Raw genomic sequence first — 16,189 nt, forward strand, 5'->3', positions numbered from 1 at the left:
GAAACTTCCAATCAATTTTTAGAATTCACATTGCCTCTAAACGACCAAATTTTGAATAATTTTTCAGAATTCTTATTGTCTTCAAATTACAAAATTTCAAATTCAATTTTCAAGTTCATATTGTCCACAAATTGCAAAACGTTTACTCAATTTTTGGAATTCACATTGCCTCTAATTTTTCAAAATTCTCATTATCTTCATAAATATTACATACTACATATTTCATATAATTTTCAAGTTCACATTATCTACAACTTAGGTACAGAACTTTTGATCAATTTTTGGAATTCTCAGTGTCTCTAAATGACAAATTTTCATATTATTTTTTCAGAATTTTCATTGTCTTCAAATTTATAAAATTTCCAACCAATTTTCAGAATTTGCCATTGATTCTAAATTATTAAATCTTATAAAATACCTATGTTCAGAATTCGCATTGCCTCTAAATAACACGAAAAAAATATCGGGAATTTTTACAAAAAAATTTAACTACATATTCAGCACAATAACCAGATCCCATTCAAAAATTCATAATATTAAGTATGATAAAATTTGTTTTGAAATTTTTTTTTTATGTATGTTTTGGGTGTTTATAATTGCAGGATTATTACACCCGTGGATAGAAGAGTTTATATTTGGTTTATTAGGTTGGTTTTCTTTAGTAGGGTTATAAATTTTTGGATTTCAGAAGGGTTATCTGGGATGGTCATTGAATTTGGGTCTATTTGGAGAGATAGTCTTGTTTGCTGTAATTTAGGACAGGTGAATAGTAAATGTTGGATGGATGTAGGTTCATTTTCACAGAATTGACAGGGGGGTTTTGGAATTTTTTGATAGAGATGGTTGTGTGTGGTCTTAGAGTGACCTATTCTTAGACGGGTTATAATTATTTCTTCTCTTCTGTAATTTTTCTAACTGCTCAGTTACAATAATAATTTTTACTAAAGCATGATAATAAAAATTACATAAACCATGTTGTTTGAAAATTACTCATTTTAAAGTAATTTTTATATGTATCATAAAAAGTAAAAATCACTCAGTCATCTTAAGATAATTTTTACTATACTTACGGCCAGGGCTTCAAACCCGTACCCGTACCCGAATACTCGAACAAAAATCCATAAATTTCTGTACCCGAACCCGTACCCGTACCCGTACCCGAAAAAATAAAACAAGGAATACCTGTACCCGAACCCGTACCCGATTAAACTATTTTGAACCCGAATACCCGATAGATCGGGTATTTTTTCAGGTATTTCATCAAAATTGTATCAAAAATGGCGAAAATTGAAGAAAATCCCATACCTGTACCCGATACCCGTACCTGAAAAATTTTCTGTACCCGTACCCGATACCCGTACCCGATACCCGTACCCAACCCTCTGAAAAAATTTTCTGTACCCGTACCCGATACCCGTACCCGAAAACGTTCGTGTTTGAAGCCCTGCTTACGGCATTATAGGTAGTAAAAAGTATTTGAATAAATGGAATGAAAATTCATTTAGCAAATGAAATCATCATATTTCATAACTTAGTTTTTATAAATTAAAATGAGGGGGTTACATGGTTCAAAATTCATTTTTTTTGCACCAACATTATTGTACTCACTCCAAAGCATTTACCTATCCAATATTTCCACCGAAAAATCCGTCACCTATACCTACCTACCTCATGGGGATTCGAACCTGGGTCCCTACAATGTTCCTATTCCTACCTAAATGCCGTAACCACTCGGCCAAGAGTTCACATGGTGGGTTAGGGCATTAAAAGAATATATGTATTGTTTGGTAAACGCCCCACCAAACCACTCCCACTTGAAATACACAGCGGGCAGACTGGGGGTATAGCAGGGTACATGAAACACACAGCTGGTGGTGTTGGTGTAGGACAGGGGTATAGCAGGGTACTAGTGGTCTGCGCGGGTCGGGTACTCGGGCGAAAAGCCCGACCCGACCCGAAAGCCCGAAACAAGCCCGATGGGCCCCAGCCCGACCCAACAATAATTTTTCAACACTTCCGATAAATTTTGTTGCAACGTTGGCGTGATGCGACGAGATGGTTTTCCCAACAATAGCCATTGTTGTGACGTGACCATGGTGCTACACTTCTTTATTTACAACGCATGAGTTGAGTACCAGTTTGTACTGAAACCTGAGCCCGAGAAGACCCGACTTTTATTGGGCTCGGCCTGCGGGCTTTCGGACAGGCCCGTGCAGACCACTACAGGGTACAATGAGCGGCAGGTGTTTTGCAAATCCCCTTTTCCCTTTTTTAGGATTTAATGCATTAAAATAATGAACTAAAATTGCAATTACTCAGCAATTACCCATCCGAATTGAATGAAAATTAATCTGTTCCCTCCGCCTTAATGATTCTCAATTGGTGTCCAATAGGTACAAAAAACGGTTGGATAGCTTAAGAGAACATTCATTTCCAATAAAATTTCATTTCTCAAAGCAAAACCAATAGTGTGCTACGCACACTAAAAAGTAAGACTTTCTGGGAATATTGATTAAGAACAGGGATTTTCTGTAATTTTGGAATGCTGGTCAAAGTAAACTGTTCAATCAGGTCTAGAATAAGCCACCACCACTCGATTTTCAGATGCCCAAATTATTCGTAAATCACTGAAAATAGTCAATTTTGATTTTCAAAAATTTGCCAAAAATCAAAAAATTAATTTTGGCAGATGAAGTTTTGGATATGAAGGCAAAAGACCATGCTCTTTATATTTCTTTCAATTTTAAAACTAATTAGGTTAAACCATGTGTACCTAGATTTTGGTTATGAAGATTTTAAATCACGATTTTCCCGAAAATCGCGTTCATATTGAAGTACCTACAACATTTTAGCGTGCTTTTCAGTGGTCCGGTTCAGTTTCGAAACTTTGATTAATGCAATAATATTGTAGAATATTTTGATATTAAGAGTAAATCCGATACTTCTCATATTGTCATGTGACAAAGAGTATATTAATTTTGAAATACTCGTAATTTTTTTAGATTGGTTCATTCATTCTACCTGGAATCAAGACCAATCGAAAACTCAAAATGACCGAAACGGTATCCAACGTATATGATCTCATATATCCGAGTCCAGCCACTCTGAAAGAAATCTCATGCAACGCACTGGTTACCGGATTATGGCGCTGGGAAGTCGAAAATCGTGTCACTGATAATTTCATTTCCGTCGTAGATATGCGTAAAAACTTGGATCCCAACATTCCATCGCCGATCAAACGAATAATTGAAGAATGTGCCGACAGATTCATCGAATCTAAGAGAGTATGGTGGGATCAGCATGAAAAATTGTTTTCCAATCGCAGCGATATAAACGGTATTATATTCAATTATTGTGATTTTATAATTGATCGAGACGGCGAGATTCATTATACTCGTACAGCAAAACGAATGATGACGTGTGATCTACTGAGCGATGATGAAAAATTCAAAATTGCCTGCATGTATTGTTTCGAGGACGATATTAGACGAATTTGGCCCTCGGTGTCGGAGAAATTCGACTTGGATGAAATCAATTTCGATCGAAGCTCGCATTTGTTTTATTGGATTTGCATGCTGAGAAACGAACCGAATCGGATACCTTATTTTGACAATGATCGAATCAATGAGTTCATGCTTAATGCGTGTCCATTTCAACAGTGGTCATCTAAAGAATATTTTTGGAACCGAATCAGCAGTCCAGAAAGTCGATTTACGGAAACTATTAGCCTATCTCGTTGGGAAAAAGAATCGTTCGTCAGGTCAATGTTGCCGAAATTGAGTGATCAACTGCTCGAGGACTTTGTGCTTGAAAGAGGCGATGACCTAATATACGATCTGGTGACCCGAAGTGAGTATAAATTTTATGCTCTTCCAACGTGGATGTATATTAGAAACAAGATGGACGAAAATATGTTCACAGACCTGATTGAGTTATTTATTGAAAATTCTGCTCAACTCGAAGATGAAACGTATTTATGCTGCGAAATATGGAGAAATTCTCCAGACGAATGGAAGCGGTCAACGGCGAGAAATATTTTAACTCAAGATCACCTGTTTGTAAGAGATAGCATCAGACTTACACAATACAGGGAAATCAGATTTCTGTTAACTTTGTTGTCGGATGCCTCGTTCAAAGAAAGAAATGATTTTTGGAAAATGAATTGGCGTAATTTGATCGTTGGCACTCGTGTAAAAGATTTGCACCGAATAATGAAACTGTGCTTCAAAGATGAAAACGATATTGCAAAGTTCAAAGAAGCCAGTATGTGTGATCTCGAAGGCATCGATACGCATCTCCGGGTCCTGTTGCGTTACTTATATTTTGAAAAGGTTAATGATTTATTGACCTTCTGCTGTCCTGACTCACAAAAAAGAATGGATTTAAAACAGCGCTTTTTACGGTCGTGTATTTCTGCTGAATATTTCTACTTGAAAATTGGGAATTTCTCCGAATTCGAACGGCTGAATGAGTTCATCAACGATGCTTGTGACAACGCCGAAGTTGCTGCCGATTTGAAAAATCGTATTATATCTTTTTGTAGGATTGAAAATATTCTGTATGAATGCATTTATTTGGGCAGCGAATGTTCTTTCGATCATTTTACACGCTTCCTCGATACATTTGTATCAAACGAGGAAGTTAAAAATTCCTTAAAACAGAGCGTTTTGGAGTATGTAAGGAGTACGCTGCTCGAAGGTTTTATCGGTATTATTTCAGCCGATGGGTTTCAAAAAATTTTAGTTTGGTGTTTGGGCAATGAAGAGGAAGTTGCTAAATTCAAAAAATCGTTAATACCGATGAGTGATTTCTTCGCTAACGACAATAACTGGCGGCGATTCACTCCACTGGACGTAAAAATTAATGATAGGCTTGTCGGTGGGTTTTTGAAATGGTATTTCAGGAATCCTGAAGAAATTGACGAGTTCAATAGGTTGTTTGCCGATCGGTTATAAATGTGAGATCTCTAAACGATATAAAGATCAAATAATTTGAATAATATATCATTTCAAATTTTCACGTATTTTTTTAAGAATATTTTTCATTTACCTTTGTGTCGACATTTTTCGAGCTTGAAAATGTCATGTGTTAAGTTACTCGATATATATATTTTATTTTTTTTGCCACCTAATTAGGTATGTTCATATGTAGGTATAAGAACTTAAGATTGTAGTACTTTTTTGAAGAAAATTTCAAAATGATCAGTGTTCAATTGTTCGTTCGTAAATTTTGAATATTAATTGTCTGTTTACTACATAAAAAGAGTCACTATCCCTCGATTCCCTCGTCTCAAAAAAGTTGCTAATGTTTACAAAGCGAGGTGCATGAATATTAATGGAGCACCTTCAGGAATTGATTCATCTCCATCTTTTCTTTAATTTCAAAAAATGTTCCTCTTTAGCTGAGCTGTTCTCTATTTTCTTTTTTTGCAACGTATGGAATTTTTTTACCTCCCACTATCCAACTTCCCTTCATATTTCTTTCCTTATACGAAACACGTTGTGCTGGAAGGCCCATCGGATTGAATTTTTTTTTTAAATTCAATTTATCCGAAATTTCATCAGTTCAGCGGCAGCATTTTTTCGAATGGTTTCTTTCTCAAATGAGTACCTAAGTAATAACTGCCCACAAAAATTCTTCTAAATAACTTTTTCGAAGGAAACCCCCCTCCCCCCACCACCGTAAGTAAGTCTCTTTGTTTTTTTGAAAAAAATCAAAAGAAAAGCCCATGCAAAATTGCAAATTTTTTACAAGAATTTTCATTTCTGGCCAGAATCCTTTTATACAACCCCCATTTCAAGAAAAATCTTTTCTCGGTACCCCGCACCTTGCTGACATCCTTGTATAAACACTCTGAAGGTTGAAAACATTTTTTGGTCAGAATGCTTAGAAATGCGATACACTTTCAAGGGGGACTTTGCTCTGTTCCCTGCTAGCAATGTTAGCTGACTCACAACGAAAGATGAAGAAAACTTTAAACATCATCAGAACTGTGTTAGTACGTACATTTTATCTTTCGGATAGGTATCCAAATATTTTCAAACATTCAAGGGGGACGCAGTTCCTTTTTTCAGCATCGAGTTGGGGATGGCAATTTTTTGTAATTTTATAAGGATTCCAATGATGATTTGTATGTATTACTTTGTGTACCAACAACTGGGTATGGACTCAAGTGAGGGGGTAGTACTTGGAAAAATACACTGTTGCAGGGCTACATTTCAGCCTAAAATATCGTTTCTCACGAGCCGCACGAGCGAGGTTATCGCGTTGAATTGTTGAATTGAGTGAACTTGAGACTGTATCAAGTAGACAGAGCTTATCACTTATCAGAGAGGGAGTTGGAAGGGGAACTTCAAACACGAAAGAGCATTGATAGATTCAGTGGAACGTGTTTCTTGAGGTCCTAAACGCCCGTGACTAACTTTTCAGACCGCTAGATTATCCCTAACCCAACCAAAAGGAAATGAAATTGGCATTTCTGTTGAAAATTTCTCTCTATGCCAGTTCTCAACCAAATTTTAAAAAATCCATAGGCGGTTAAGAAGGATGTGACTTGGTCATTGAGAGCTTTATTTTTAACAAACTTTTCAGAGAGCCGTTTCAGATCTGAAATTTTGAAAAAAGTTCAATGTTGTAGCATGTTTAAATTTTACGAATACATTTGATACTACTCGGGTTATATGACAGTAGGCCTATTAACTTTGAAATCATTTTTTTAGATTGGTTCATTCTACCTGGAATCAAGACAAATCGAAAACTCAAAATGACCGAAATGGTATCCAACGTACACGACCTGATGTATCCTAGTCCAGCAACTCTGAAAGAAATCTCATGCCAGGCACTTGTTACCGGATTATTGCGCTGGGGAGTCAAAAATCGTGTGACTGATGATTTTATATCCGGCCTAGATATACATAAACATCTACCCCTCGATATGCCTTCTTCAATCAAACGAATGATCGAAGTATGCAGCGAGAGATTTATCACCTCTATAAAAGAATGGTCGGCTTACCATTGCAAAAAACAGATTTTTAAGCGCAACGATATGACTGGCATTTTACTCGATTTTTGTGATTTTATAATTGATCGAGACGGTGCTATTCACTGTATTCGTACAGCAAGACGAATGATGACGTGTGATCGACTAAGTATCGATGAAAAATTCAAAATTGCCTGCATGTATTGTTTCGAGTATGATATTAAACGCATTTGGCCCTCGGTGTCAGAGAGACTAGACTCGAATGAAATCGAATTCGAACGAAATCCTGAATTGTTTTATTGGATCTGTATGCTGAGAAATGAACCGGATCGGATACCAAATCCTGACGATGTCCCAATCGATGTTTTAATGCTTCGAGCGTGCAGTCCATTTTGTCATTGGTCATCTGCAGAATATTTTTGGAACCGAATCAGTCCAGAAAGTCGATTGTCGGAAACCATTGAATTATCTTATTTTCAACCAGAACCGTTCGTCAGATTTATCTTGCAAAAATTCAGTGATCAACTGCTCGGTAGTTTTGCGCTTGAAAATGGCGTTAGCCTGATAGATGAATTAGTGACTGATAACAATGGTAAATTTTATGCTCTTCCAACGTGGATGTATATCAGAAACAAGATGAACGAAAATGAATTCACACGTCTGATTGTGTCATTTATACAAATCGAGACCAGTTTCCATGTCACTAAGGATACCACGTATTTATGCTGCGAAATATGGAGAAATTCTCCAGATGAATGGAAGCGATCTACAGTCAGAAATATTTTAACTCAGGATGACCTGTTTGTAAGAGATGACAGCCTAATTATAGAATGTAGGGAAATCAGGTTTTTGTTAACTTTGTTGTCGGATGCTTCGTTCGAAGACCGAAATGATTTTTGGGAAAAGAATTGGCGTAATTTGATCGTTGACGCTCGTGAAAAAGATTTGCACCAAATAATGAAACTATGCTTCAAAGACGAAAACGATATTGCTAAGTTTAAAGAAACCAATATGTTTGGTTTCCAAAGCATCAGCACGTGTTGCATTCGAGTACTGGGACTCGGATATTTTGAACGGGTTAACGATATATTGATCTTCTGCTGTCCTGATGCTGAAAAAAGAATGAATTTAAAACAGCGCTTATTACGATCGTGTATTTCCGACGAATCTTTCGTGTTGAAAATTGGAGATTTCTCCAAATTGGAACTGATGAATGAGTTCATCAACGATACTTTCGACAATGCTGAAGTTGCTGCCGATTTTAAAAATCGTATCGTATCTTTTTGTGAGATCGAAAACGTTCTGTATCAATGCGTTCATTTGGACTACGATTGTTCTTCCGATCACTTGATACACTTCATCGGTACATTTGTATCAAATGAGCAAGTTACCGATCTCCTAAAACAGCGCACTTTGGAGCATGTGAGAATCTGGCTACTCGATCGTCATCGTATTCAGCGTATCTCAGCTGATGATTTACAAAAGGCTTTAGTTTGGTGTTTGGGAAATGAAGAAGAAGTCACCAAATTCAAAAAATCGGTATTACCGATGAGTGATTTCTTCGCTAACGACGATAACTGGCGGCAATTCACTCCGCTGGAGGTAAAAATGAATGATAGGGTTGCCGGTGGGTTTTTGAAATGGTATTTTAGAAACCCTGAAGAAATCGACGAGTTCAATAGGTTGTTTCTGTTTAACGATTGGTATTACGACGCGATGTGAAGATCGAAAATAATTCTAATTATCACTTCAAGTGCACGTTGTTGTTTTTTGTGGGGAGATTTTTTATTTAGTGTCAACGTTTTTTGAGCTTGATAATGTCATGTGTTGAGTTATCTGTAGTAGGTGCTCGATATTTTTTGCGACATGATTATTATATGTATGTATAAGAACTTGTGGTACTTCTTCAAAATACATTTTCAAATTATTATTTCGTTCGTAATAATTATGACTTATTAATTTGTTTATTCATTACGGGTCATTCCATGTCAATTCGACCCAGCTTTTTGAGTCATGTCTTTCGATTTCGCTCAAATTTTTTTACAATATCTACCTACCCAGTAAGTAAGAAACCCGTAATCAGTTTGGTCCCACCCCCCTCAGGGGGGGGTGGTGGGGGGACTTCCATTACTTTCAAATTGTCTCGAGGTACTCAACTTCAGCAGCGCATTCCTCCGAAGCTATGATACATTGATCAAAACTGATTTCACAGTTCAGACGGGCATTGAATTTTGAATTTTTTAAGCATTTTGAAATTTGCAAAAGTTGAAAATTGATTTTTCAAATTGGAAGTTCAAATTTCAAAATGGTGCTGTAAGTGGGAGCTACCATTTAAAAATCTGAAAAAATTACCATCGATGTATCTTTTGATGCTTTTTCGAAATATCTTATTTTCAAGATGGGATCTCTCAATTTGGGGGGAGTACCCCCACCGCCAATTTTGGGCAAAACTTTCGAAAAAAAAACTGGGGCATGTGACATATTGAATTGTATGTTTTCGGTGACTTTGAACACGAATATGACGTCAGATTTTTGATTGGACCCCATCCACGGCCCCCAGCGCCTCCCCAAAAGGGGTAAATGTCGGAAAAATTATTTCATTCGTGTGACATATGAAATAGCATGTTTTTGGTGACGGTGAATACGAATATGGCGTCATATTATTTTGAATTGGACCCCATCCACGGCCCCCAGCACCTCCCTAAAGGGGTAAAAGTCAAAAAAATGGTTTCATTCGTGTGATACATGAAATAGTATGTTTTCTATATCGCTGAACACGAATATAGCCTTAGATTTTGAAATTGCCTCACCCATGGCCCCCAAAACCTCCCCAAATAGGTAAAAGTCCAACAATTTCATATGTCACACGAATTTTTTCGACTTTTACTCCCTTTGGGGAGGTGCTGGGGGCCGTGGATGGGGTCCAATTCAAAATCTGATGTCATATTTGTATTTAGCGTCGCCAAAAACGTACTATTTCATGTGTTACACGAATGTAATCATTTTTTCGACTTTTACCCCCTTTGGGGAGGTGCTTGGGGGCCGTGGATGAGGTACAATCAAAAATCTGACGTCATATTCGTGTTTAACGTCACCGAAAACATACAATTCAATATGTCACATGCCCCAGGTTTTTTTTCGAAAGTTTTGCCCAAAATTGGCGGTGGGGGTACTCCCCTCCCAAATTGAGAGATCCCATCTTGAAAATAAGATATTTCGAAAAAGCATCAAAAGATACATCGATGGTAATTTTTTCAGATTTTTAAATGGCAGCTCCCACTTACAGCGCCATTTTGAAATTTGAACTTCCAATTTGAAAAATCAATTTTCAACTTTTGCAAATTTCAAAATGCTTAAAAAATTCAAAATTCAATGCCCGTTTGAACTGTGAAATCAGTTTTGATCAATGTATCATAGCTTCGGAGAAATGCGCTGCTGAAGTTGAGTACCTCGAGACAATGTGAAAATAATGGAAGCCCCCCACCCGCCCCCTGAGGGGGTGGGACCAAACTGATTGCGGGTTTCTTACTTACTAAGTGGGTAGATATTGTAAAAAAAATTTGAGCGAAATCGAAAGACATGACTTTCAAAATCGCCTTTTCTGGGTCGAATTGACATGGAACCCTTACATAAACGGTGTCCCTCGTCTCAGAAAAGCTCTTATGTTTTTTCAAAATGATGATTGTTTAGCTAGTTGACCATTCTATCAGACAATATAGGTTGCATTAAAAAATTGATTCATCTTCCCCTTTTTTCAATTCCGAAAAATGTTCTTCAGCTGAGCTGAATCTTATTGTGCAAGGATGGATTTTTTACATTCCACCACACCCCCTCCCACCATATCACACCTTCAGGGTGTGTAACAGTCCGTCCAGTCCTTCTAGATCAGTAAAAGTTTGTCTTTTTGCCTACGGGTCCTTCTTTTTGAAAAAGTCAGTAAAAAGTCCTTCTTTTTTCCAAATCTTCAAATAATTCTGTCATTTAATCAAAATCAGGAATGGTGTTATTTTACGTCTCATTTTATCAATTTTCCACTGCTTTCGCCCGAGCGAATTTCTTTTCTCAGAACCGAAGTTGGAGGGTAGAAAAATTGACTCATCAAATCAAAACTAATGCTGGTTTTCTCCTCAGGAATTGTGAATTTTCAAAATTTTTTGCCCTCGCTTCGCTCGGGCGTTTACTCATATTTTTTAAGCTCATACGTTAAATACCTACCTTATGTTATTTTCTGAAAACTTTTATAATTTGAAAATTTTGAAGCTATATGAAAATCAACTTTTTGCATAAAAAATTATGTTTTACGTTTTGAATTATATATTTTTCACAGCTTTCACCCTCGCATATTGCTCGAATTTTACTACATCAATTTTCAAACATTGTCCTAGAATGGAAAAATCAACTCGAGACATTCCAAAAACATAATCCAATTAACGAAAAAATTCAAAAAAAATTTAATTCGACATTTTTGTTTTCAACTTTTCTTTTTAAAAAATGGTTCGAACCGCATTTGGCCAATTAGTTGGAAAAATCTTGGTGTGTGGGGGGGGGGGTGTGGGTAAATAATTGGGAAAATTTAGCGAAAAAAGTTGGGAGAATTTCTGTCTCACCTCACCTCACCTCACCTCACCCCCCCCCCCAATCTCCCACCTCATCGATTCGTCACGCCTCTGAAAATAAAAATAAATATGTAATGTTTTGTATGGAAAGTTTTATGGTCACCTCTGTTTTTGGTGTTTTTTACCTACATTAAACATTTTTTAAATAAAAACACTTTTTTGATTACTTTTTGGTTACTAAAGTTACTCTTTTCAGAAAAATTTGAGTGCAATCCTTGATATTGAAAATTTTTATTAAAGTAGTTTCCCAATAATTACTCAATTTTCATGTCTAAAAAGAACTTGAAAATATGGCGATGGCGTGTGAAAAAAATATGAAAAAAATACGAAAAAGGTACGAAGTTTTGTTTTTTGAATTTCATGGGACACCAGACACCCTGGAAAAGAAACTGATCAGGTCTATCTCAATATTTTATTAATTTTTTTGTTTCGTTTAAAAGTTGAAAATTTTTGATTTTTTTTTTGGAAATTTTGTAAAAATAAATTGTGGGAAGGGGGTATTAGTTCGTACATTTTTAATTTTGAAAATGTCCTTCCAAGGTCCTTCTAAAGTCCTTATTTTTAGTTTTCAGATTTTGTTAGACACCCTGACCTTTCACATTGTTGTCACTTCAGCATGGGTAAATAATACCTTATGTTAGACTCCTCTGTCTAAAATGAGTTGTGCTAGGGCGGGGCTCATCTACTTAACTAAGTTGAAAATTCCCAATTGAATGATTTCTTTCTCAAATATTTATGTAGATCTCTCAAAAAAGCGATAAAATCAAGATAAATGGAATAAGCAAAGTCAGTGACGATTTTTTTTAGGATTCAATCGTGTCTGCGTCGAAATTTTTCTAATAATCCTTTTTTTCAAAGGAAAAGCCCCCACCCCCCTTCCACAATCTATACATACGTGTCTCTTTGTATATACTTTTTCGAAGTTGGAAAACATCCAAAAACATGAAAAATTGACGTCTGCGCTGGTGCAATTAAATCTGAAATAATTTGTTTAGATTTGTTCGTTCTACCTGGAATCAAGACGAATCGAAGATTCAGAATGACTGAAACGGTATCCAACGTATACGATCTCATCTTTCCAAGTCCAGCCAGTTTGAGAGAAATCTCATGCAACGCATTGGTTACCGGATTATGGCGCTGGGGTGTCGAAAATCGTGTGTCTGATGATTTTATATCCCGCTACCGCTTAGATACGCATAATACCTTGGATCCGAACATTCCATCGACGGTCAAACGCATAATTGACGAATGTGCCAACAACTTCATCTGCATGAAGGAAGAATGGGTTGACCATCTCGAAGAACTGTTTTTTGGCCGCAACATCAGCATTTTTCTCGATTTTTCTGATTTTATAATTGATCGAGACGGTTTAATTCATTATGTTCGTACAGCAAAACAAATGATGAAATGTGATCGACTAAGTATTGATGAAAAATTCAAAATTGCCTGCATATATTGTTTCGAGGATGATATTAAACGCATTTGGCCCTCGGTGTCAGAGAGATTAGACTTGAATGAAATCGAATTCGAAGAAAGCCCCGAATTGTTTTATTGGATTTGTATGCTGAGAAATGAACCGGATCGGATACCTAATCCTGACGATGTCCCAATCGATGTTTTAATGCTTCGAGCGTGTCCATATCGTCATTGGTCATTTGCAAAATATTTTTGGAACCGAATCCGTCCAGAAAGTCGATTGTCGGAAACCATTTACCTATCTTCTTGGAACAGAGGATCGTTCGCCAGGTTTATTTTGCCAAAATTGAGTGATAAAGTGCTCGGCAGGGTTGTCCTTGAAAGTGGCGTTAACCTGATGTATGATCTGGTTAGATATCCTAAATTTTATGCTCTTCCAACGTGGATGTATATTAGAAACAAGATGAACGAAAGTAAATTCGCACGTCTAATTGAGTTATTCGTAGTATCCGAGCGCGATTACGATGCCTCTGAAGATGCCACGTATTCATGTTACGAAATATGGAGAAATTCTCCAGATGAATGGAAGCGATCAGCGATCAGAAATATTTTAAATCATGATCGCCTGCTCGTAAGAGATAGCACGCTACAACTTACAGAATATAGGGGAATCAGGTTTTTGTTAATTTTGTTGTCGGATGCTTCGTTCGAAGACCGAAATAATTTTTGGAAAAAGAATTGGCGTAATTTGATCGTCGACACTCGTGGAAAAGATTTGCACCGAATAATGAAATTGTGCTTCAAAGATGAAAACGATATTGCTAAGTTTATGGAAACCAATATGTTTAATTACGAAAGCATCAGTGCGCGTTGCATTAGAGCATTGACACTCGGAGATTTTGAACAGCTTAATGATGTATTGATTTTCTGCTGTCCTGATGCTGAAAAAAGAATGGAGTTAAAACAGCGCTTATTAAGGTCGTGTATTTCCGATCCATCTTTCGACTTGAGTTATGATGATTTCTCTGAATTCGAACTGTTGAATGAGTTCATCAACGATGCTTTTGCCAATGCTGAAGTTGCTGCCGATTTTAAAAATTGTATTATATCTTTTTGTACGTTTGACTGCGTTCTACTACATCAATGCATTCGTTTGACCCGCGAATATTCTTCCGATGACTTGATACACTTCATCGATACATTTGTATCAAATGAGGGGGTTATCAATATCTCAAAACAGCGCATTTTGGAGCATGTGAGAAATTGGCTACTCGATGATCGTTATATTCTCTGGAAAACCTCAGCAGATGATTTACAAAAAATTTTAGTTTGGTGTTTGGGCAATGAAGAAGAAGTTAGTACATTCAAAAAGTCGGTATTACCGATGAGTGTTTTCTTCGCTGACGACTATATCTGGAAGGTATTCACTCCACTGGAGATAAAAATGAATGATGAGAATGTCGGTGGGTTTTTGAAGTGGTATTTTAGAAATCCTGAAGAAATCGACGAGTTCAATAGGTTGTTTGCGGATCGGTTATAAATATGAGATCTTTAAACGATGTAAAGATCAAATAATATGAAAAATATTATCATTTCAAATTTTCAAGTGTTTTGTTTTTGTCTTTTTTTAAGAAGATTTTTTATTTAGTGTCGACATTTTTCGAGCTTGAAAAGGTCATATTGTGTTCAGTTACTCGATTTTTTTTTTTTGCAACATAATTACGTACATTGTCTAAGAACTTAAGATTGTAGTCCTTTTTTGGAAGTAAATTTCAAAATGATTAGTTCATTCGTAATTGAGAATATCAGTTGTCTGTTGTCTATTTATTACTAAAAGGAGTTCCTGTTCATAATATATCTTATCTCTCGTCTCATAGAAAAGCTCCCAATGTTTCCAAAACGAGGTGCATGAATTAAAATAGAGCGCGCCTTGAAAAATTAATTCATCTTCATCTTTTTTCGATTCTAAAAAATTTCAATGTTCAGCTGGGCTGTACATACTTATCTTTTTTTTTCTAAGGTTGGGAATTTTTTTACCTCCTACAACCCCAACTCCCTTCATATGTGTTCCCTTATCTAAAACACGCTGTGCTGGAAGGCCCTCAAACTGAAATTTTTTTTTTAAATTCAGTATATCCAAAATTGCTTTACTTCTGCGTCAGCATTTTTATGAATGATTTCTTTCTCAAATACATACGTAATAACTGCGATCAAAAATGGGGAAAAATCAAGAAAAATGTAATAAGCAAAGTCGGCGAGGTTTTTTAAAAATTCATCATTTTTGCGTCAAAATTCTTCTGAATAATCTTTTCAAAGGAACCCCCCCCCCCCCTCCACCTCCATAAGTACGTCTCTTTCTATCGAGTTTCCCAGAATTGGAAGAAATCAAAAAAAATTAAAAAATGGAAGTCCATGTAAAGTTACAAATTTTTTACGAAAATTTTCATTTCTAGCCAAGATCCTTTTAAACAACCTTTCAAAAAAATCTTTTCTGGGTACCCCGAACCTTGCAGACATCCTTTGTATAAACACTCCGAAAGTTGAAAACATTTTTTGAAAATTTTTCATTTTTTTTTCAAGGGGGGAAAAATTTGCCATTCCTCTTCTAAGCAATGTTGACTAGCTCACAACGAAAGATGAACGAAACTTCAAAAATCATCAGAACTGTGTCAGTACATAATTAATGTTTCGGATAGGTATCCAAATATTTTCAGATACTCAAGGGGGAACACAGTTCCTTTTTTCAGCATCGAGTTGGGGGATGGGTGATCGATGCGCAAAAAATTTCGCAATATGAAAAATAGTTCGAATGAAAATTTTTTAGAATTTTATAAAGATTCTAATGATGATGTATTACTTTTTTCACCAACAAGTGAGTATGGACCCAAGTGAGGGCGTATAGCACTTGAAAAAATACACTGTTGCAGTGATAGGTTTCAGCCTGAAATATCGTTTCTCGCGAGATTATCGTGTTGAGTTGAGTGAAGTTGAGACTGTATCGGGTAGACAGGGCTTATCACTTATCAGAGAGGGAGTTGGAAGGGGAACTTCAGACACGAAAAAGCATTGATAGATTTTGTGGACGATGTTTCTTGAGGTCTTAAACCCGCATGACATAATTTTCAGATCAGTAGTTTATCCCCAACCCAACCAAAAGGAAATGAAATTGACATCTCTT

At 36.4% G+C, this 16,189-nt stretch overlaps 1 protein-coding gene across 27 annotated transcripts in view; it reads left to right on the forward strand.

Annotated features, from left to right (window-relative positions):
- LOC135834500 (uncharacterized) overlaps positions 1-16,189 on the forward strand; it is a 227,586-nt gene that overhangs the window by 4,735 nt on the left and 206,662 nt on the right. Inside the window, exons 5-6 of one of the 27 annotated variants that reach the window (XM_065348419.1) lie at positions 3,003-3,849; positions 3,922-5,208. The exons of 23 other annotated variants lie outside the window; for them this stretch is intronic. In XM_065348419.1, coding sequence (XP_065204491.1) covers positions 3,051-3,849; positions 3,922-4,955 — 1,833 coding nt within the window. In that variant the 5' untranslated portion in view covers positions 3,003-3,050 and the 3' untranslated portion in view covers positions 4,956-5,208. Of the gene's footprint in view, positions 1-3,002; positions 5,209-6,719; positions 8,910-12,590; positions 14,815-16,189 lie in introns of those variants that run through there. 3 more of the 27 variants (XM_065348415.1, XM_065348414.1, XM_065348416.1) reach the window with 3 other exon arrangements.

The sequence above is a fragment of the Planococcus citri genome, chromosome 2 (genome assembly GCF_950023065.1).
Source record: "Planococcus citri chromosome 2, ihPlaCitr1.1, whole genome shotgun sequence".
NCBI classification, from domain to species: domain Eukaryota; kingdom Metazoa; phylum Arthropoda; class Insecta; order Hemiptera; family Pseudococcidae; genus Planococcus; species Planococcus citri.